The sequence below is a fragment of the Capronia coronata genome (genome assembly GCF_000585585.1).
Source record: "Capronia coronata CBS 617.96 chromosome Unknown acBCG-supercont1.2, whole genome shotgun sequence".
Lineage (NCBI taxonomy): Eukaryota > Fungi > Ascomycota > Eurotiomycetes > Chaetothyriales > Herpotrichiellaceae > Capronia > Capronia coronata.
Window position 1 is genome coordinate 3,743,679 of NW_006912894.1, and position 21,450 is coordinate 3,765,128.

At 52.6% G+C, this 21,450-nt stretch overlaps 8 protein-coding genes across 8 annotated transcripts; 4 read left to right on the forward strand and 4 right to left on the reverse strand.

Moving 5' to 3' along the window:
- Positions 1-1,173: 1,173 nt before the first annotated feature.
- A1O1_03026 (uncharacterized protein) lies at positions 1,174-2,915 on the reverse strand (the record flags this gene model as incomplete). The annotated part of the gene is made up of 2 exons (XM_007723934.1): positions 1,174-2,118; positions 2,223-2,915. The coding sequence occupies 2 exons, from the start codon at positions 2,913-2,915 to the stop codon at positions 1,174-1,176; spliced, it is 1,638 nt and encodes a 545-aa protein (XP_007722124.1).
- A 1,803-nt stretch (positions 2,916-4,718) lies between these two features.
- Positions 4,719-5,437, reverse strand: A1O1_03027 (DASH complex subunit DAM1; the record flags this gene model as incomplete). The annotated part of the gene is made up of 2 exons (XM_007723935.1): positions 4,719-5,060; positions 5,117-5,437. The coding sequence occupies 2 exons, from the start codon at positions 5,435-5,437 to the stop codon at positions 4,719-4,721; spliced, it is 663 nt and encodes a 220-aa protein (XP_007722125.1).
- Positions 5,438-6,028: 591 nt separating this feature from the next.
- Positions 6,029-7,874, reverse strand: A1O1_03028 (26S proteasome regulatory subunit N3; the record flags this gene model as incomplete). The annotated part of the gene is made up of 3 exons (XM_007723936.1): positions 6,029-6,175; positions 6,225-7,525; positions 7,580-7,874. The coding sequence occupies 3 exons, from the start codon at positions 7,872-7,874 to the stop codon at positions 6,029-6,031; spliced, it is 1,743 nt and encodes a 580-aa protein (XP_007722126.1).
- Positions 7,875-8,499: 625 nt separating this feature from the next.
- On the forward strand, positions 8,500-9,286 carry A1O1_03029 (uncharacterized protein; the record flags this gene model as incomplete). The annotated part of the gene is made up of 2 exons (XM_007723937.1): positions 8,500-8,564; positions 8,614-9,286. 2 exons carry the CDS (start codon positions 8,500-8,502, stop codon positions 9,284-9,286), a joined length of 738 nt encoding a protein of 245 aa, XP_007722127.1.
- Positions 9,287-11,292: 2,006 nt separating this feature from the next.
- Positions 11,293-15,255, forward strand: A1O1_03030 (uncharacterized protein; the record flags this gene model as incomplete). The annotated part of the gene is made up of 2 exons (XM_007723938.1): positions 11,293-13,764; positions 13,813-15,255. 2 exons carry the CDS (start codon positions 11,293-11,295, stop codon positions 15,253-15,255), a joined length of 3,915 nt encoding a protein of 1,304 aa, XP_007722128.1.
- Positions 15,256-15,745: 490 nt separating this feature from the next.
- A1O1_03031 (endoplasmic reticulum vesicle protein 25) lies at positions 15,746-16,624 on the forward strand (the record flags this gene model as incomplete). Its single annotated transcript, XM_007723939.1, has 3 exons — positions 15,746-15,946; positions 16,073-16,199; positions 16,266-16,624. 3 exons carry the CDS (start codon positions 15,746-15,748, stop codon positions 16,622-16,624), a joined length of 687 nt encoding a protein of 228 aa, XP_007722129.1.
- A 965-nt stretch (positions 16,625-17,589) lies between these two features.
- On the forward strand, positions 17,590-17,879 carry A1O1_03032 (uncharacterized protein; the record flags this gene model as incomplete). The annotated part of the gene is made up of 1 exon (XM_007723940.1): positions 17,590-17,879. A coding segment is annotated over one exon (290 nt), but the record flags the coding sequence as incomplete, so codon positions are not given.
- Positions 17,880-19,741: 1,862 nt separating this feature from the next.
- On the reverse strand, positions 19,742-20,125 carry A1O1_03033 (uncharacterized protein; the record flags this gene model as incomplete). Its single annotated transcript, XM_007723941.1, has 1 exon — positions 19,742-20,125. The coding sequence occupies one exon, from the start codon at positions 20,123-20,125 to the stop codon at positions 19,742-19,744; it is 384 nt and encodes a 127-aa protein (XP_007722131.1).
- Positions 20,126-21,450: the final 1,325 nt, after the last annotated feature.

The window sequence follows — 21,450 nt, forward strand, 5'->3', positions numbered from 1 at the left end:
CTCAACCGACGCGTCTTGTCCACAACCCCGACGGCGCCGCAATTCAGATAACGGGAACAATCCGCACGTACTACTAAACCGACGACAAGAATACGGGATAGCGAGTCAACCTCTGCGATGGCCAGTTACTGTTACCCCCTGTCGATCTTTCGCCCGGGCCGTTCTGCTCTGCTTAACTCTTTGCATACCATCGATCTCATGGGCTGTTGACTGTCCTGCGAATTCCTACACAATACTAGGTCCAGGTATCAATCTCAATCAACCTACACGATACTCAGAGGATATACTCTTGCGGTTGACTCTTGGGTTGACCCGCCGCCGGCGCGCTGCGATGCACCGTTTGTGTACCCCACCAGTTGTTAGCTCCATTAGCTATGCCGCTGGTGACAAGGCTCTGCTTCGATTGTTGCCTTCAAGTACGTACTACAGGTATCTCTCTGCATTGGCGGTCTCGTCCGCCCCTGGCCCGCCCCACTGGCTGATACTGCTCTACTGGCTGAGACGAACTCCTACTGACAAGTCTCGTCGACACCGTACCGTTCGTTGCGTGAAGGTGAGTAATAGACAGAGTCGTGGCTCGCGTGGCCACCATAGTTGCACAACTGGATAATGCCGCCGACATGATGCATAACTTACTGATGCAGTCATTATTTCCATCCAAGACCAAGATTTCTCTATCCGGGGAAATCTGCAAGCACATATGGAGAATCGCTGGCCGATGCAATGACGCGGGGCTCCGGTCAGAAGCCAACTTGATCCCATGGCCTCCCCCAGAAGAAAGCGAAGCCGGCAGGCGTTGACTGATGCTGTTGCCATTGTGTAGAACACAGCCGTCTCTGAAAGGAGTCCGCCGGTGTCTCGAGGAGCCGACTTGAATATATTGTTATCATGTTAGCTCTGACATACGGGCGAATAGGGGCTGCCAATGTCGTCCAAGGGATTCGGCACCTCTCTCGAGCCGGGGCATCGTAACCCGGGCGCGGATGAGACTCAAAGCGAAGCAAATGTTCCGGGGTAGTAGGAAAGCTCCCTGTATATCGCCGCCCAAAAATGATATTAGATAATTCTTCTATTCTGCGCTGTTCTGCTCAGTGCTGTCCACCGGCCGTCCCTGCTGTGGCCCGCTCCAACATTGCCTTCTTGCCTCCCCCTAAGGACCTGCAGCACGCAAATCTAGACCTGTTCCAGGCTCCTCAACGAGTAGAACAAAAGGTAGGCTTCCTGCCTCAAGACGTCCTCGGTGGTGGTGGCGGAGACGATCTCGTCGTCGAAGCGGAACCACTTGTTGTCCTGCCGGCAGAAGGCGAAGTAGTGGCCGTTCTGGGCGTGGTCGCCCTGGTGCACGACCACGCAGTCGAGGTCGTACATGTAGGCGTCGGGCTTTCGTTCGGCGGGTGAGGTGCCGGCGGCGGTGGTCCGCGCCGTGCCGTTCTGCGGAGTTGTGGTCGTCCTCGACGGCGGCTTGGTGGTGTAAGGGCCCATGTCGAGATGCAGCGGGAAGTCCAGCTTGCCCTCGTACTTTTCGGGGACCCAGACGCCGGTGCCCAGCTGTTTCATGCCGAAGCGCTTGACATGCACGCACAGGATGGCCGGCAGCTTGCGCAGGCGCGTCTGCTTGCTGGCGGAGCGCCGCGCGTTGCAGGTCGTGCAGCTGTACTGTTCCGGGCTCAGCGGCTCCGGGGCGGTATAGCTGCGCAGACACTCGTGCAGGTTGGGGATGGCGATTTTGAGCGGCGGCTTGTCCTTGTCGGCGTCCTTTTTGTTAGTCGTGGTGGTGACAGCACCGGTACTGCTGGTCGCAGCGGCGGCGGCGGCGTCCTTGGCAGCCTTCCGCTTCCGCTTGACTTGTTTCTTGAAGTCCAGGCTGATGCTGGAGAACTCGTCTTCGCGCGCCGACACGGTGTGGCACGTGTCGCATGTGATCTGGCTGTGGTAGCGGCCGTAGAAGACCTTGTGGAAGAAACAGACGCATTGCTTGTCGATCGGCGCGATGCCGTTGGCCGCGTTGACGCTGTTGGTTTTGTCTGGGGTCGCGTACTGCGCCACAGCCTCGTGCAGCCGGTCGATGATGTACATGAACCATTCTTGCGCGTCTTGTTGGCCTTTGCCGGACATTTGCTGCAGTCATGGACACCATGGAATTAGTAATGCGCAAACAAAAGAGAGAGAGAGAGAGAAGAGGTGTTGGAGAGAAGCTTGAAAGAGACAAGTCGTCGACTTACAGGAATGTTCTTCCAAGAAGCGAACAGGAGATTAACCGCGTGTGCAGGAAGGGGTTGGTCGACCATGGTGACGTCGGAGAAGAGATCGGTCATACCACAGGCGACGCAGACCTGCATTTCTTTCTTTTGGCTCTGGCTGCCGTTGACATCTTCGGAAGCTTCGTCTTCGTCGTCCGACGACTCAGCCTTCTTCTCCGGTTCCTTGGAGATCGGACACGTGTGCATGGAATGGCCCATGCCGAGAAAATAGCTGGCCAGCAGCGGATTGTGCACCATCATCTGCAGCACGGCGTTCATGTAGCATGTCTCGCCGAGGTTGAACAGGCCTCGCACGCCGCTGCGGCCACACGGTCGTTGCGACGTGTTGGAAGTCAGATAAGAGTCGTCTTCGTCGTTGCTCTCGGTCAGTTTGCGTTTCTTGCCGTTGCCCAGCAAGGCTGGGTCGTAGACCAGGTCATGGCAGCGCCCGCAATACACCGACTTCTGGCTGACCGCGAACGTGTGCTTGCTTTCGGCGAAATGCTCGTCTAGACTTGGGAAGCTGCCTGGCGTCGAGCATTGCAGACACGCGTACTGGGCGAAGTTGGCATCCATGCCGGGCGGCGGCGATTGCCGGAAGTGACGAATCTTCTCGATGGTCTCGGTGTCTAGATGCTCGCAGCCTGCTGTCGGCATAGAAACGGTGAGAGCCATGTTGGGTAGAAGTGATGGAGTCTATCTGAACAGAGAAGACGATCTGTGTGTAGAAGTAGAGGAGTGGTGGATAGGTTGTGAAATCCGAGTTCAGGAGAGGAGGAGGCGAATCGATCTCTATGGGCAAGAGTTTGCTCGTTCGCCGATGGCTTGAATGGTTGAATAGCCTCAAGTGGCTATTGTGGGAGGTACAGAAGCATGGACAATAGTCGATTCAAGAGACAATAGCATCGAGCGCGTGTTGCGTTGGGTGGTTCTGGCAGAAAAGAAACACAGCGAGATTTCAAAAGTTCTGGACGAAGTTGAATGAGGCTTCGTCGCCCAATCGGGTAAATGCACCGTTTGCCCTGACGACACCGGATATTGCACGCCATCAGATATCAAACACATTGACAGCCTTGTATTGTCGGAGATATTCATGGTTGAGCATCTCAGGAGGACGTTTCAGTCATCTACTATAGGTTATCGACGATACAGGTGGGTAACAGTATGTCACAGAGGTCATTAAACAGACCTCGTCGATATGGTCGGGAGGAGTCTTGTGAGCATCGAGCCTGCATTATCAATACCTCTGAGTAAAGACAGCAGCCTGATAGTAGATAGTATGAATTATACAGCGTGGGCGACTACCTATATCAACATAGGTATTTTATCAACAGTCACGGTGGGCGACAGTACAGTAAGGTCACTGATCTACAATATTGATGCGGTGCGAACCACTGCTACCGTGAAACAGGGCACGATAGGGACAGACATAACACCATCTCAGTCCAGGCTGTAACGATGTTAGCGACTGGCAAACGTCTTGCACAAGAGACAGAACAAAGAGCACAGTCAACAGGTCGTCAAGCTTCCCTCTGTTATCATGGTCTTGCCGTCACAGCGGCGACCGCTCGCATCGCGAGCCTAGGTTTACTCAATCAAAGAACTCCAACGGGATCTCATTGAACCGGGCGACCGTCACCGAATCCTCCTCGTACAGCTGCCGCAAGGTATGCAGACCGGCGACCACCATCCCCAGGCTGACGCCTCGCGCCGACCGCCAATCCCCATTCTCAAACCAGATGCTGCCCATACTGGTGGTGACCCCGACACAGACCTCGACGATCCTCGACGTCCGGTACCAGGCCGTCTCCGCTGAGGCCAGCGTCCGCTGCAGCGCCCCCACCTCCTCCAGCAGCGCACCCAGCTGCTCCTGCGTCGGCAGGGGTGGGCGGCGCAGGCGGCCCCCGAGGCTGACGGCCCGGCGCTCGATCTTCTCGATCGCCCACTTCAATGTGGAGGATCGCAAGACCAGCATAAACCAGAGGTTTATGTAGCCGCGCAGCTCGGGCATCGTTGGGGCGAGTGACAGCATGGTTTCTGTAGCAGTTAATACTCGACTAATCTAGTGTAAAGCAACGACACTGTAACACTTACGGGCATAAGGAGGAGTATTGGACATCTTGCCGGTAGGAGAGTCTGTAGAATTTCTCTTAGATCCGCTGGCTTGTACTTTCGGCCCGTCTCTTCTGCGGCGGATCTCTGGCTTTCGTGAAAAGCGAATCGGGTGAATCCTGAGGCGGTTGATCGTACTCGAGGGGCAAGGAGGTATCCGGTGGCTTTGAGGCAATCTCTGAGTGATTCTGTTTGGCTCTGAAGTCTCTTTGGAAGGTGATCTGATCAGGATCTTGTCGACAGCGAGCTGAACTGAGTGAGATGATTGAGAGAAGAAGTTGACGGTGAGGTCGCGGGCACGTAAACAATATCACCACCCTGTTGCCCTTTACAGCGCCTGGGAATAGCTGTTCTATGACATCGTGCCTATCTTGCACCTCTTCCTTTCCCGCGTGGTAGACCGCTCCCTCTTGCTCCACGACCAGTGGCTCTGCTCGCTCTCCCTGCCATCCCTCCACGACCTGGTATATGGCTTTGTTTTGATGTCGACGTTGATGTTGACATCGTGCTAGGAGTGACTGACGGTGCCATTGTCTTCCGACGTGGTGTAGCTTTCAAGCTCGTGAAGCTGGCGTCTGCATTCAACATGCTCGCCTCACCCTCTCCCAACCGACTGTCAATGCTATTGTTCGGCAAGATGGTCTGTTCGTCCATATCCCCTTGACCCTGGCGTTTCTGGAAGCGCTTAAAAGATTCAGGTAACGGAGCCTGACAGGGAGCGTTAGTTCTGGGGCAAAGAAATATATCCAAGAGAGACGACTTACTTCGGGAAAGTCCACGACAAAGGCATTCATGTTCAACCCATACAAGAAACTGGCAAAGCTCTCTGCAAATCGGCTTAGGCTCTCATGCATGAGTTGCAGATGCATCAGGTTCGCCTCAAGGTCTGCCATTGAGTCGCTCAACTCTGCGAACTGTGGCTCAAAGTTGTCAAGAGGCGACGCTCCCCCGAAAGCATGGCTTTGCGACGTCCGGAATGAGGACCGAGAAGATGCGCGAAGGGGAGTCGTCGGTCGAGATCCGGGAGAACGAGACCTGGTCCTGGTCGGCAGACGTGTCTGGGACGATGTATGAGGCTGGGACATTTTTGGATCGATTGATTCAGGGCTGCTGGTTTGTTGTGAATGATCAGACTGTGCAGGAAGCAGAATGCAATATGCAGCAAGGCCCTTCCTTCAGGTTGTTTGTTATACAGAGATACGAAACAAACGCGTCTTAGGCGTTGCAAACAAAATGACGTCGGGGCTTCGGACAAACATCATCCGAGATATCACCGCTTTCGGACGAAGAACATTGTTGTCACGTGCCGTGGGTAGAGGACGACAGAGTCAAGACGAGCAACAAGGCCGGCTGTTCAAGCAAAACACCTGGAGGAAGTCTACAATCGAATGAGCATAGTGTAACGGGATATTACTTCTGTCGCTCGTCTATATGGGTCAGCCACGGTAACCGACAACACTGTCTAGACATCGGTGACTCCAGTTGAACGTGGCCTTGAGCGACATGCCCCCCAATGCATCGAGTTCAATCCCAACCCGGAGGTCATGCAATCCATTTTTGCAGGGAAACCGACTTCCCTACCAGCCGCGGTCACTCACAGAGAGAGCCTAATGGAAGCAAGATTCTGTGCTGGCCGGATCCGTCCACGCTTATGATACACAACAAGTTCGGTTTCTTCACAACCCTTCGAAATCGCCGCCTGGTGCGTCATCGTCGTCCATGTCTCCGTCCACTATTTCTTTGGCTAACTCGCGCTCGCGATCGCGTGCTTCCTGGGCATTCTTGAGCTCTAGTCGATGCTGGTTCATTGGAAAACGCATGGCCTGTGAAAGAGTCAGAATGGTTCCAAGATCGAGATGCGATATTACATACCTTGACACTCTCATCGTGCAAAGCCAAACAAGCCTGGATACGTTCGTGGAAGACGTCACCGGGTTCTCTGGTTGCGTAGATGTCACCCACCTCCTTACTCTTCATGAAGCCACGTTCATGGTCAAGACTCGCTTCAATGACTCCGTCACGAATCGCCTTTGCAACCATATATTCGGCGGATTCCTCGCTATCCAGGCCCAACCGCAGGCACATGTCGCGCAACGAGATTCTGGCGTAAGAAAGAGACATCATGCGAATTCCCATTCTGATCACGTTCTGCCTCAGTCTCAGGATGAGAGTGTAGGTGTCATCTTTTCGGAAAGTCGAGTTGTATCGCTGAACGAGATTTTGGAAGGCGATAATGTCACCGGAGCTGACGGCTTCGACGAGTTGAAGGTACGGCCGCAGAGCCTGCTCCAGACTTGGTTGCCGGAAGATTGCGCGGTCTGGGATATCCCCCAACAACAGCTCCACCACAACGAGCAGTTTGGTCGATGCCTGATAGAAGCCACTCGCCTTGTAGGCGGTCGGTGATTTGCGAGTCGCACCCGTGAGATGCTCATGGGCTTCTGTATAAGAGAGCTGTATTGCTCGAATGCGCCCAAGATAGTAGAGATAACGAGCAAATTGATTGTTTGCCGCTGCCGCAGGAAACTTGGTACGAGATATCAGCAGGTCGGCTTGGGTGATGTGCGATGTAGACAGATAGTTTCGCAAGAGAAGAGTGGTGACAGCAGCCTGGATGTCTTGATCTTTCCGCAAGGTGGCCGTCCTCAGTGCATCCAGAAGATTCTTCCGAATTGAGATCACTGCCGCTGCAGGAGATGGTGGCAACGGGGCCAGCTCTTCGAAAAAGAGTGCATAGTAGAAGTAGACGCGTGCAGACAGCGGGTCCAGGGTGCGACGATTCAATGTGCGCAGGTGATCCACGAGAGCGCTAGAGAACTGAGCACCGGCGTCGATAGACTTTTTATCGTAAAGGTACACCTGAACCAGAATCGAGAGATAGATGTCAATCTCCGGCAGTATTTCTTTCTGGGAGTTCTTTTGCAGAGATGTATCCTTCTTGCTGTGCCAATCTTCAACCTTTTGGGTAGGGAAGGATGGGTCATCCTTGACGGCCGTCAGAAGAGATATCGCAGTTGCCGTGGGAATTGGGTAGGTGTCGGTGACTACAGTAGCCACAACATAGGCAGAAAGCTGTTTCCTGGTGGAAGGTATTGAACGAAGCACTCTCAAGCTGAATCGCGGATCAAACTGGATTACACCTCGTTCGAGTAGTGGGAGATTGGCTTTGATTTCTGTCTAGAGGTCAGTAAATGTAATAGGATCCATCAAATTCTGGAGCGACTCACCCAAGATGACTTTTTCTTGAGGATCAACTTGCGCTTCAGATTCATTTGCTGCGTCGCCATTCACAGCGCCGTTTTTGAGGTCCGCCTCGGTCGGTTTCTCAGGAGCGCTAGGGGAGTTCGAACCCTTTGCGGGTGGAACGACGACAGTCATCTCGTCATCACCATCCTTGTCCTTGTTGAGCTTGAGAGCCTTCTTAGGGTTTTGTGATCCTTCCTTCATCTCAACATCTTCCGAGCCATCGATGCCTTTCTCAGCCGGATCACTGCCATTGAGATGGGGTTTGTCGCCGCTCATATCTTCGGCGGAGCTTGAGTATGCTGGTCAAGGACTGAGTTAGTTCCGGACGATGTAGATCGCGCTGGCGAGCAGAGACCCAATAGGTGGTCGTAGTTCGAGGAGCAGTCCCTGATCTTTCGTCTTTCTCTGGAAGGGGCCCGGCTGGCCTTGTTTGATCACGAGTTGCGCCTATCAGCCGTCACAGTCTGCGAATTTGAGCTTGCGGTTCTGAACCCACGACTATTGCGTCCAAGCAGGCGTGGTTTGGCAGTGGATGATTGGTACTGGTGCGAGGATGGATGCAATAATGAAGCAAAGATGGAAGTGGTGATGAGGTCAGGTGCCGTTGGTTGAGGTTGGAGATGCGCATTTCTGGCTTCGGTCGGTCATAGAGCAAAAGCGCAGGCCAGGCACGACAAACGCGTTTCCTTCCGCACTATTATTACAGGAGGAGCCGCATCAACAAACGTCCTGCAATAACCATTTCCCCCGCGACTTACTTAAGGCGCTTCGATGTCGACGCCATAGAGTCCTCCTCTGATGTGCACTGGAAAGGAGCCGACGTACGGGTGCTGCATTGGTGGCAAGGCCATTTGGTGAAGACACCCACACATCTTACACGTGCCTGTATTTCTCTACCAACATGGCTCTTCTGGCAAGCCATTTGGAGCAGATATCAACGTCTGCCAAATCTATAGCAGAGCTGGAGTAGGTTCTACACCAGAAAACGACACATGACTCTTCTCACCGCCTCTAGGTTCCCTCCGCAAAAGATCTTTACCAGCGCGCTTCTCAAAGATCATGAGATCACCACACTGATTCGCGATACTGAACCCCACGAGCGGGCCCTCTTTTCTCTTGACCCGAGCGCTTTGATTAGAACACGGCAACAAAATGGGATTCGGTCTACAGGCGCAGAGTCTGGGCTGCATGGGCGCGAATTTCTTTTCCCAAGTGCACCGCCCGTCAAACAGTCTGTGATTACCAGGTTATTGGGTAACGAAATGCTTCAGGAGATCCGAAAATCAAGCAGCAACACTGCTCGATCCAAGGATGGTGTCAATGTCGAAGCGCTACTTCAGGGTGCACAAAGACTTTGTCAGATATACAATGTCGCTGGAGCGGATGATAAGATTCAGGTGCTTCACAACCGCTACGGACAGATTTCAGCATCGATTTCGGCGCTGGAGGAGAGGGTGTATGAGCAACAATCGCTGCTGGAGCGCCGCAACAAAGGACAAAACCATGATGAAGAATGGGAGGCAAACGCATTGGAAAAGCAACCAGATAACAAGGATAAGTTCGTGGGACTTACGGACCAGGACTTCCAGTTCGAAGAAGATGAAATCAAAGAATTGGAAGCTAGGAAAAGAGCCCTGGAAGCTCGTGTCTCAGGCATAGAGAAAGACCTCGGCGGCCTTCTAAGATGACAAGATGGAGGATCACTCCCCGACAGGTCCTGAGTCTATTCCCTGGTCACGGCACTGATGAAGCTCCTCTTTCTCGCTTGGCGCAGTAAAGATGGTGGTATATTGGAATCTCCATCAGCTGCCAGCATTCACCCTTTGTCGACTGCTCCCACCCTCTATGGACGCCTCACGTACAAGCAGCAAAAGCGTTGCGAGAGCCGATCATGACGGGATGCAGACCTAGATAATCACTCGGCTATGCTGATCTCCTCAACCGTCGTCATACGTCCCAGCACGAAGCTGGCATCTTGTACTGGGACGAGTCTGGCCTTGGCTTGCGATCTCTGCCTTTGGCGATTACATCAAAGAGGCCCTTCCATGGCACTCAGCTAGGCACCTTCACTCGGAGACTTCTTAGCCCTGGTTTGCCAGACGTCAGCGCCTGTGCGAATATTGCGGACGCATACGGACACATGGTCTCTTGTGAGCAATGACAGGACAGCAGTCCCAAGAATACCGGAGAGTCGCATTCGGTGTCGCCTATGCCACACGACGACGAGGAAGCCCATAGGCGAGCGAGGGAGCTAAGCGCCAATCTCGGTTTGCAGGGATCTCGTCTCACAGACCAATATCTGTGAAAACATTCCGTTCAGAGTCAACTTATCGCCGACTCCCAATGGGTGCGTGAAAATACGGCCCCTGGTGTCCGACTAGAGTGGACAGTCACAATGAAAGCCGAAGAGTAGGCTTCTACCCTTTCCCTACGAGCCATGTGTAGCCACAGATGTCAAGCCCTTCTGCGAATGGCCCCACAGTGCAAGTCAGGTCGATTCATCGCAGACAATGCCAGAGGAATACACAAGACACTGTTGAAGCAGCAAGGTCCTCAGGCCCGATTACAACCTTGATCGCTTGTGATAGGAGCCGCACATCATCCTCACACAAATTGTCACAGTACTCGTTCTTCATAGAGTCTGAATATGTCTGCGCAGAACTATGCGCGAACCAGTCTCGCTATGATCTTCTTGCCTACAATACCGAGGTACCGCCTGCTGCACCAACGTCTACGAAAGGCTAGTGCACCTAAATTTATAGACTTGACTCCGCCCTAAGACGCACAAGGTTCGGAGAAGAGAGAGAAACGGTATGGATCTATTGCCAGAGTGATCAGGGGTCAGCGCCGTGCAAACAGGTGGTTGGCTTCTTCAGGCTCTGAGGACGGATCATGGTTTGGATCAGAGCCTGGGGTCTGTTAGCTTATCTCGTAGTGAAAAGGGGATGGAGCTTGCCCTTCTCACCCACGAACATCCAATCTGAGGCTGGCGCAGGTGATACAGACACACCAAAGCCAATGGCGGAAAGATCTTCGTGTAGAGCCGTGAAGCTACCGTCGAGAGGTTGCCCACTTGAAAGCATAGGGAAAGGAGGGTGAACGGATGGGGAGACACACCCGCAATCGAGGTCCACCAGGTGCGGATTCGTCGTAGTTGGATGCATCCACTGCGATGGTGCCTACAGCCCCCCGTGTTCCAATTCATGCTTGAAACACCAGCCCCAAACTTGAAAGTGCCCAGCTGCCTGTTACGCTCCCACCATTTGCAAGGTCCAAGAGACAAACACCTCCATACTCTCAGCCATGTAAACCTCCTTCAGTCTATTCTCTCCTTTCGATTACCTGGTTCTTGCGTCCACCGACCGACGGTGAGGTGTGCGCAGCCACCTCGTATCCGATTTCCTTCGTATTCAGCGGACCCTCGTATTTCAGCGATCGGTCACAGTCTCTATCTGCGAAGAGGACAAACTGCGTCCAAGGCCAGATTATCAGGGCGCTGACAGTACAGTCACTGTTCTTGAGTCTGCTGCCGTCCGACAGCCTCCCGTGGTTCGGACAGTCACCACAACCTCACCTTAGCATCACTCAAGTACGCCTCATGGATATCTAGTGGGTGCGACGGGGTACCCTGTTTCGTGGGGAGCTGTGAAGACCTGGTAGACAATCTCTGGCCTTCAAGACCCTCCAGGGCAAGATGGCGCAACGCAACGCGAGACATGATACTCAGGACACTGGCACTGTGAGGGCTCTGCGCAGTATGGGCTCAGGGACCGACGTTCTCTCGATGTCTGCGAAGTCTACAAAAGCCACACTCCCTCATGCGAGGCCACAGCCAGCTTATATTTCGGATGGTGAGGCGGAGAAATTGGTTTACGCGGAAATTGAGCGGCCTGCCAGAATCGCGCAAAACGCACTTCATTTGGTCAATGGCTTCCTCGATCAGATCCTCTATGACATTATCGCGAAATCGCATTCGGTGACCTTGAGCGCCATCAGATCGGCAGTTCCGGTCGTCCTGAAACAAAGGCTGGGACAAAGTGCTTTGAGAGCCGCCGACGAAGAGTTGCAAGACTATCTGGATGAAGATGAGTTGGAGGAAGTACAATCTACAGTAGCCGTCTTGGATCCAAGAGCAGACTTTGACATCGACCTCACCTGGAAACTCACGAGACTCCGTTGTATGGTCTATGCGAAGCTTGGAGACATGGAAGAAGAGGATGAAGAAGAATACCTCGATGATGACGACTTAAGGGAACACATCGGCCGGGTGAAGGAGTCGGTCAGAACGGCTGCAGCAGTCACACCGTCCGCCGCCATCTTCCTGACCACGGTCCTTGAATTCTTGGGTGAGCAAGCTCTCTGCATTGCGGCCCAACATGCGAGAAGGCGTCAGTCGGTCAACAAGACCCAGAGCACAGATCAATCCGCAGGCCCGAATCGAACCTCAGACCAGGACATCATTGTGTTGGAGGAGATAGACATGTCAGGTGTTGGTAAGGAAGGACCACTGATTCGGCTTTGGCGCTCCTGGAAGGGCAGCATCCGCGGCAGCGTCAGCATGTCTTCTCGCCCGACGACACCGCTTGTAATGTCTCCTGGGTCTCCAGAATCTCCCGCGTATGAATGGAAGTTTCCCTCTGTTCCCCCATTCTCGACCATTCACGAAGAGCATAGCCCATCCATCCGTCCGGTGCCCAGTCCGTTACCGACTGAGGTTCCACTTCCAATGTCGGACAACGATGTGGAAGAGATCGAAGTGCCAGGTCTCTCCCCCTCGACCGATCACGCAGACGACAGAATGTTCTATGAGCGCCCTGGACTGGATAGACGGAGACCGTCGAGCATGCTGATCATGCCCGGCAACTTTCCAGACGCAGTGTCTCCACCCGCTGGCCAAGAACACAACGACGATAGATCCTTGTTGACGCGAAGACGACCACATTCGGTCCCAACATCGCCCCAATCCGCTTCAGATGTGCCGTCGAGACACGACGCAGTAGGCGCGACATATGGTAAAAGCAGGGACGATTCATTGAACCCCTCGGCAAGCTCCGAAGACCTTACCGGCTCCACGTCTCGATCTGTAGAGAAAGAGAGCAATCACAGTGTGACATCTAACAGCATCAGCAGCACTGTCGCTACCATTGCTGGAGCATTAAGCGTTGAAGCGTCCAGAGCATTCCGGAAAGAACAACCAAAGCATCTCAAATCAGTCGAGGCTTCGAACACAGATACTCTACAGGCGAGTCCAAATAATAGCGCAACTGAAGACGTTGAGCCCTCTGCAAGCAGTGAGAGCGCTCGTGCTGCGCCCCTCGCTGAGGCAGGAAATGAAAATGATACTGATCCAGAAGACCTTGCATTGAGCTCTGAGGTCGAAAGAGAAGCCTCTGTAGATGAACATACAAATCTTAGGGATTCTGGATTTGGCGTGTCTGCAGCGGAGCAAGAGATTCTAACACATGATCAACAATCTGCCTCCATTGAAGCGGGTTCAGTGACCGCTGACGCTCATGAAGCGGGCATGCGTGATCATGACCCTGTTCGAAGACAAAGTGCGACTGACGAGACGGACGATGGTGCTCTGGGGACAGCTGCCATTTTCTACCAGGGACCACCTGGAAGCCACGATACACAATATCCTGAGTCCGTACCTCACATGCCGTCACGACAGCATGAGGTTTCCGTACCAGCCTCCGCACATACCAGCGCAGACCAAGCAGGAGCAACCGAGACCTTAGCATGGCCTGTGGTTATTCAAGAGCGGACATCATCTCGCGAGGGCACAACCTCTGCTCGAACCTCAACTCAGTCCAAACATCCTCAATACTTTCCAAAACAGCGTGAAGCCACTCAGGAAGACATGGGCCAAGTTTCGCAGGATCGAGCGCCACGATATGCCACCTCATCCTTCGCTGCCAGTCGGGACGAAAATGGCATTTTCCAGACACCTCAAACGCAAGATCCCAGCGAAGGTAAAGACTTCAGGGCTTCAACAGCTGGACGGCCCCATGTCCGGCTTCGGTCTGAGGCTGATGATGGACAACGTCGGATTGCTCCTCCAACCGAGATGGACCGAGCAAAGAAGAGCCTTGATGTCCTCATCGATAGCGATGAAACGCTCCATATTACGCTCACCCCAAAGACTGCCAGAGCGACTAATGAGGTATTTTGACTGCATCCCGTGAACAGAGCATCGCTAACTTATTTCTAGAAGCCCAAAGTCAAAAGTCAGACGCAAGAACTGGCAGACTTCTTCCGAAACACTGCCCCGCCAGGAGAAGACGTGAGTCGGCCAAGGTCGTCTCGCTCGGCGAAAGGCAGCATCAATGGTCTCCGATCAAATCCTCAGACGGCCACCAAAATACCATTGCCTAACAACATCAAATCCAGTCCTGCTCAGTCGAATACTCAGCGACCTGTGAGCTCGCCCTCGAGGTCTAAAAATCCTCTGGGAGAACCGCGCGACCCTAGAATGGCGAAGATTTCCACCAGAGATCTTGCTGATTATGCCCGCTCGACTGGACCGGAGAATGAAATGCAACTTCCCAAACCGCTATCACCCCGACCGGGCACAGCTCAGGGGGCGGGGACGGGCACTAAGGGAGCCGCTCTTTCCGAAGCGATCAAGGACGAGCAACGACCAGCGACAACTTCGGGAAAACCTGTCCACCGACTGAAGTACCAGGCACGAGACGCTAGAGGCCCTCGAACTGCCGAGAGTTCCGATCTTATTGACTTCATCAGGGAAGGTCCTCCCCGGCCACCAGGTGATCATCGAATCGACCGAAATGTGGCACCCTTCCGCACGACCATGGATTCGGATGATCTCAATGCGCTTGCCCCTCCACTCGATATGGACTCCCGAGGTCGAAACTCCATCGGCAGTGCTCAGGAGAGCTCAGTCACAATCAAGTCCATGCCTTCGTCGATGAATTCGCGCACAGGCCTTCTGGATTCGAGCAACCGTGCCTCTAATAAATACTCAAACGGGGTCGGAACTTCTGTACACGCGATCACCAGACAGCCTGTCATTCCCGAATCGGGAGATATACCCAAGAAGAATCGACGAAAAGTCCGCGATCCGTATGCCATTGATCTCAGTGATGAGGACGACGACATGGAGGAGGCCTCCGGCCCGGAACAACGACGGGCGGAGGAGGAGTCCTTGGTCGACTTCCTCAGAAACACCGCTCCTCCGCCTGGCATGACGACGCAGCCGATTCTAGCAGCAGTGCCGGATCCAGCCGAAGAAGAAACTTCTGCCACGGTCGAGAGATCAGCGAGCAACTCGAGGCTGAGAGACTATCTCCAAGGCACGACTTCCAGTAGAAATGGCCCTACGGCTAAACCGAGTAATGGGCCTCGTGCTGAATCGCCTCATCTCACCCAAGTGGGTTCCAAGTTGGACAAGTATCGGCCGACTCAGCCTACACATGCGGCGCATGTTGAACGGAACCGGCAGAAGATGCGTGCAGAACCAAGGGATGCTTCTGTTACTAATGGAAGTGACACGTCGGATCTTGCTGAGTATCTCAAGACTTCAGGACCAGCTCTGGGGACAGATGTTTCACCGCAGAAATTCAGTCTTTCCGGAAGAGATCAAGTGGGTTTCCTGAGGTTCTTCCAGAAAAGAGGCAGTATAAGAAAGCAATGAGGAGTGATGCCTGCCTCGCAAGACGGATGACGGATGAATGATTTTTCTTTTCAGTCAGGGTCCCAATGAATTCTAGAGCAAGCGCGGGAGCTGAACACTTTTGGCTGAATGTGTTAGATATGTAGTCGGCGTGTCGAACGTCTATCGGCGGTAATAGGGGGGCTGAATCGAGACGGTCGCTAATGTAAAGTTGTCTCTGCTTTTCTGTTGCTATATTCCCGCCCAAGTGGTTCCCCATGGTTCAATTACATCGTGGTTGTTGACCAGATTGCAGTCGAGGAAAAGGGGCTCGATTCTCACCGCCCACGTGACCGGGAGATTCAACACGTATTCTGCCAGACTCCTGAATTCATCCCAATCCTCGAGACGCCCGCGCATGGAAGCAATCATTGCCCAAGACCACATTGTAAAGCTTCCCAGCCGAGTGTCGGCTTTTGTTTACTTCTGAAGACGGTTCTTAGTGGTCTTCAACTCCTATCCCTCGACCACCATGAAGTCGTTCTTCAACCTGACCGTCCTTCTCTTCCTCCTACCCTTGTCCTATGCCTTGAAATTCGAACTCGTCGCGGCGCCAGGTCACAGTGCGAAGAACGAACGATGCATACGAAACTTTGTGACGAAGGATACTCTGGTGGTGGTTACCGCCATCGTTAGCGGAAGCAGAGGAGATGGCCAGATGGTCAACATGCATGTACGTGATGTGTTCTTCACACTCTGGCGGCGACGGCGGCGGCACTTGCGAGAAAGAAAGAAAACAAAGAGATAGGGGGTATCACTTCTGCATTACTAGTATGCTAATCAAACACGTGTCGTATAGATCAAAGACGCGGTCGGAAACGACTATGGCCGGCCGAAAGACGTCGCCGGAGAAAAGAGAATGGCCTTTACCAGTCTCGCAGACACGGCATTCGATGTGTGCTTCGAAAACACATTGACTGGGCGAGGTATGTTGCAAACTTGGAGCTAGACTTTTGGAGTTTTGGGAGTCTTGGGACTGACGGACTTAATAGCCAGCACACCCAATCCTTCCCGGTTCGTCGAATTGGACATCGACATTGGTGCAGATGCCCGTGACTGGTCTGCGATCCAGGCCTCGGAGAAGCTGAGGCCCGTCGAGACGGAGCTGAAGCGCATAGGAGAGACGGTGAACGAAATCGTGCAGGAGATGGAATATCTGCGGATACGGGAGCAGAAGCTGCGCGATACTAATGAGAGCACGAATGAACGGGTCAAATGGTTCGCGTTGGGCACGATGGGCATGCTGGTCGGGTTGGGGGCGTGGCAGGTCGTCTATCTGAGGGCTTATTTCAGGTATGTGCTTCAAGATTCTTTTCTCGGTCATGGTGTGCATCGGACTCTCGATGTCTGAGGGTCGTCGCTTCCATTGCAGAGATATGTTGGGTTGGTCGGTACTGACTCGAGTTCTTCTCTTTCTCTTTGCAGGTCCAAGCATCTTATCTAGATGTTACCTCCTGAAGTACCCGCAGTTCTACCTTCCAGAAGCACGAAGAGCACTCGTGAGCAGCGCTCCTATGTTGTTTCTTTAGCGGTCTAAAAGCACGATATGGAAAATGATGGGAGCGGACATGTACTCCCTAATGACTGTTTGGCATGATATGTCCATGTATGAACATCCGAATTACCATCCACATCTTCTTCTGCGAGATCGAACAGTGCTACCTTCATGCTTTCGGGCATTCTCTTACCACGTCCGTCACGCCGATGAACAATATAAGCAGCAGTAGCAAACAAGGAAGCTTTCTGCGCATACAACAATTTTCCACAGCGGATCAAGGGTTTTGACTGGGTCATCTTATCTGTAATGGTTCCTTGAAGCACGGCTCTACTTTCCAATGCACGTGTGTTTGCCTTCTTACCCCTGAACCCGGCACCATTTCAAGTGAGAAACAACTGAGGAACAACTGACAAGCATCTGAAGTTGTTCCTCGCTATTGTCATGAAACTCAGGTGACATGCCCGCTTCCTTTCTCTGTGGTCTTCCTCTCTTCTTTCCCAAGAAAAGTCAAACTTGCCATCGTCCTCGAAGTCATCCTGGATAACTATTTGTCCAGCACAGTCAGCGAGCCTCGACATCTTCTCTCCTTTTTGCCATACTTCTCGGAATCCCGCCTTCTTGCTAAGTGGTTTCGACAGATCCGAAATTGCGCTGTGGGTGACTGTGACTGATCGGTTATAGATCGAATCCTCATCATGTCCGAAACGCCTTCTGTCGCGTCCGAAGAGGACTCTGTAACGTACGGCATCCCATACTCTGTCCGTTGGTCCTCTCAGACGGGAAGCTGATACTCTGTCTCATCTAGGTCCGCGTTCGGCTCCGACATCATCACTGTGACCGTCGGCAAAACAGAAATGGTGTATCGCATGCACGAGAGCATCTTGGTGTCTACGTGCCCCTTCTTCAAGAGTTGTCTTCGTCGGGAATGAAGGAACACCACGAAAAAGCTGTGCATCTCCCAGAGGATGACCCTGAGGCATTTGAAGTGGTGGCCAAATGGATGTACAGCAACAGCGTGCCGAACGAGTTTCAGCCATCGGTCCTCGTTCATGCCTACCACCTTGCAAGAAAGTTCTGCATGACCGATCTCCAGAATGCGGTCATGGATCAAATACAACACATGTAAAGACTCACTCATTCTGATGCCTCTCATAAGCTTGATTTTTGCGGACGCCACGGATACCTGTATACTACGCGGATTTGCCATCGATCAGCTGTATTGGGAGACGACGACATGGCCGAATCTCTTCAGACGCAATGTCAACGACTCGGAGTGGAGACCTGGATTTAGGTCCGTTATGTTTCTAGAGATCTTACTCGAAAACCCGGACGTGGCAAGCAAGATGTTTTGGATGGCCGTCGATCTCAGTAACCCCTCTTGGACGGTTCCCACCAGTCCTGCATCTAAGACCGGCTGCCACTATCATGTCCACCTCCCCGAGAAGAGATGCAGTGCGATGTACTCTACCACCTTAGGGTGGGGGGAGTCGTGAGCGTCCTTTCACTCCGATTCAACGACTGTCGGACCTTACTGGTAGACTGAGAGTTTAGGACTAAGCAACAGCCTTGACCTGGCACACACGGTCCTCAGACTGACTTGACTGGTTGCTTCGGTATCAACCCCTTCGCCTTACAGCAAAATGGAGAGCTGTGAACGTTTTTTCGCGCACGAGCTGGATGAGATCTTCGGCGAGCTGCCGAATGATGATTCCTATGGACGAGGATGGGGGCATGGACACGGACGTGCTGTTTGCTGGTTTAGCGAGACTTCAAGGGGGGTGTTGATCAGAGTTGTTTGCATGTACCAACCACGATGACACCAACCGATCGGAGGCATACACACACACCGGCACCTGCATCAGGCTTGGGCCAGGAAATCAGGAGAAGATGTCACAAACATTCAACTTCACTGAGCCTTTCTATCTCGGCCAGAAGGTATCTCTGGATCATGAGTGCTGGGAGGTCACTACTGGGGGGAGCAGACTGAGCAGTAGTCAACAGCCAAACAAACAATCCACTGCTATTACGTGACAGGGGTCTCCAAGTCAGATACAATTAATTCCCTGGTCTCTTCCGAGTTTGTGATGTTTGTCCCCTTTGCATGCCACGACAAGACGTTTTATGTCTTCAAGAAATGCTTTCCAGCACAAGGAGTAATCGAGCGTACACGTACAGTCCTTTCTTGGAAGTTCCATGTCCCGGTCTTTTAATATATCATTGCAATGTATGCCCAGGTTGTAGATGTTCCTGGAATGGCCAAACTCGTAGAGAACTCAATAGTCGTGCATTCTGGTGGGATTTTGTGACCGGTAACCCGTATAAAATGGTAAAAAGATTCTTCAGCCTCGTCGGTGGAGTGAGTATATCATGATTCAAGGAGAGGATATGCAAACCACTAGAGGATTCTACTTGATGTACAACCTGTGTCGGCACAAGTCTGCCTGATATCTTTCCGAAGATATCTCGGATTTCAGTCATCAACCATTCGAACTAGATTCAGTCTCATACCACAATGCCACATCCTCTCTTATATAACCAATCTTAGTTAAGCCTCGTCGAACTCACCTGTCAACAAAGCCCCCTGCGGATCGAGCATGACGTCGTCATTTGTACTTACAGAATAACATGGGATGTTCGAGGAGAGAGTACATGGCGTCCGCAAAACGTGTCTTCGTTCAACTTTCCCTCAGCCCAGCCAGACCCTACTTGCGATAGACCTACCGTAGGCACGGCACGGCACGACCCAAGCCTAGATCAACCCCCGTGCATGAAAGAAGGGTATATGCCCAGCAGCATAGTCAACTCCATAACACGGACAGATCGGAAGATATCAATGATGTCAGCTCGCTCGAGAGTCGAGCTCACTCACAGAATATTATACCAGACTTACCTTGAACCACGGAAACGACAAAAGGAAGGAAAGGAAAAAGGTAACCGTCCAGCCCGAGACTAAGAAACGTTGTTCAAATCTCAAAAAGACAAAGAGACAAACACTTGTAGCTCTCTCAGGACCTCCCCCATCGAGCTGAAGTCGCCATACCAATACCCCTTGATCAACGCACCCAACGGCGCCGGCAAACAGGTAACATCGGGATAGCGGTTGGTTGCATAGAGGTGTTCAACCTCCTGATATCGATCATCCGATCCCTCGAGCTCATGGTATGGTGGCCGTCCCGTCACGACTTCGTAGACTGCACAACCAAATGCAAAAACATCCGTCTGCCGACTCACCCTAGGCATGGGCGGACGGTAACTGAACCATTCGTAACACGAGTCTGCCGGTTCACCGTCGACACTGCAGCCTTCAAACTCGATGATCTTGAGGGAACCAGAACCCTCTCCCGTCAGAATCATGTTGTTACATAATACCACGGTCATGGCAATGCTGGTAGCCCTTCGCAGCTTGCAAGTTGCCTCAGCCAGCTGACTTTGGTCTGGATAGGAATCCCAATTTCAGTTGCAGTCGGAGATCGACAGACTGTGCGAACGACCTGGCCTCACTCGAGCACGAGAGACCCGTCGTTTCGGGTGCACAGTAGTTTGGTAATGTTGGGATGCGAGCCAAGACGGCGATATGCTCGCCGCTCAACCTCGCCTCGCTCGCTCTCTTGATAAACTCTTTTTTCGTCGATCACGTAGACGATTCCGCTTTTTCCGGCGGCAAGGAATTGTAATTCGTCAAATGAGATAAAATCGACGTTGGGGCGCTGAAGAAGTCTCTCGAGGCATTTGACGTACAGCGTCCTCAGGAGGGAGAAGAGTGAGACGAAGGGGCCCAGGACGGACCACATGGTCCTCGTCGGCGGTAATAAGCCTTGGAATCGTTTTGTCCTTTTCTTTTTGAATGGCGCAGGGAGGCAAATACACCGTATAGAGGCTAGGGTGGATAGAGCATCGTTCAATGAAGTGACGGATGTATTTGTATTACGATCGTGGTGCTGGTGCTGGTGCTGGTCGGCCCGACGGCTCCTATCATGCTCCGGAGGGTTTTACAGTCTTCCAGCATCTGCGAGGCAATGACTGGGGCGTAGTCGCCATATTAGCATCGCTAGATGTGGTGGTTGTGTCTTGATGAATGTTGGGATGAAGTGCGAGAATCCGAACGGGGCTTTCACAAGGCTCAGGGGTTCTGCTCCTCTATTGGGCGCGCCTCAAAATTGCACCGCCACATCTCATATTTGCCTAGTCATGGCTTAGTCATGGGTCGCACGTAAGGGACGGGTCTCTCATGTTCAAAATCGGAAATGGACTTTGATGAGGTCCAGAGTCGGCGGTGAGTTACTGTGGTATCCAGGTATTGTTCCGTGGCACTTGGATGGTCGCAGGAAAAGGTGCTATGAACCTTCCTCCTTATCCGTATTTCAGAGGTATTGATTGAGTTGGAGGAAGAGTAGTATAGCCAGCCAGCCGTGAGAAAAGCCGATCAACCATTCTATATCGAACAGCAATGAATCCTTCGGATGTTGGAAGAACAAGGGGAAAATTCCGAAGGCATGACAGTAACTGTAGACGCTATATAGATCTCCCATCGCCATAGTAGTAGTGATGCGACCCTGGTTTGAGAAGACGGTCGAGATATTTGCCCATTGAATGTCCACTGCTTGTTGTGCATTACTGATGCAACTGCTGGGTTGAAGGTCGATCTGGAAGATAAATTGACACGACTCGACGCTTGGAAA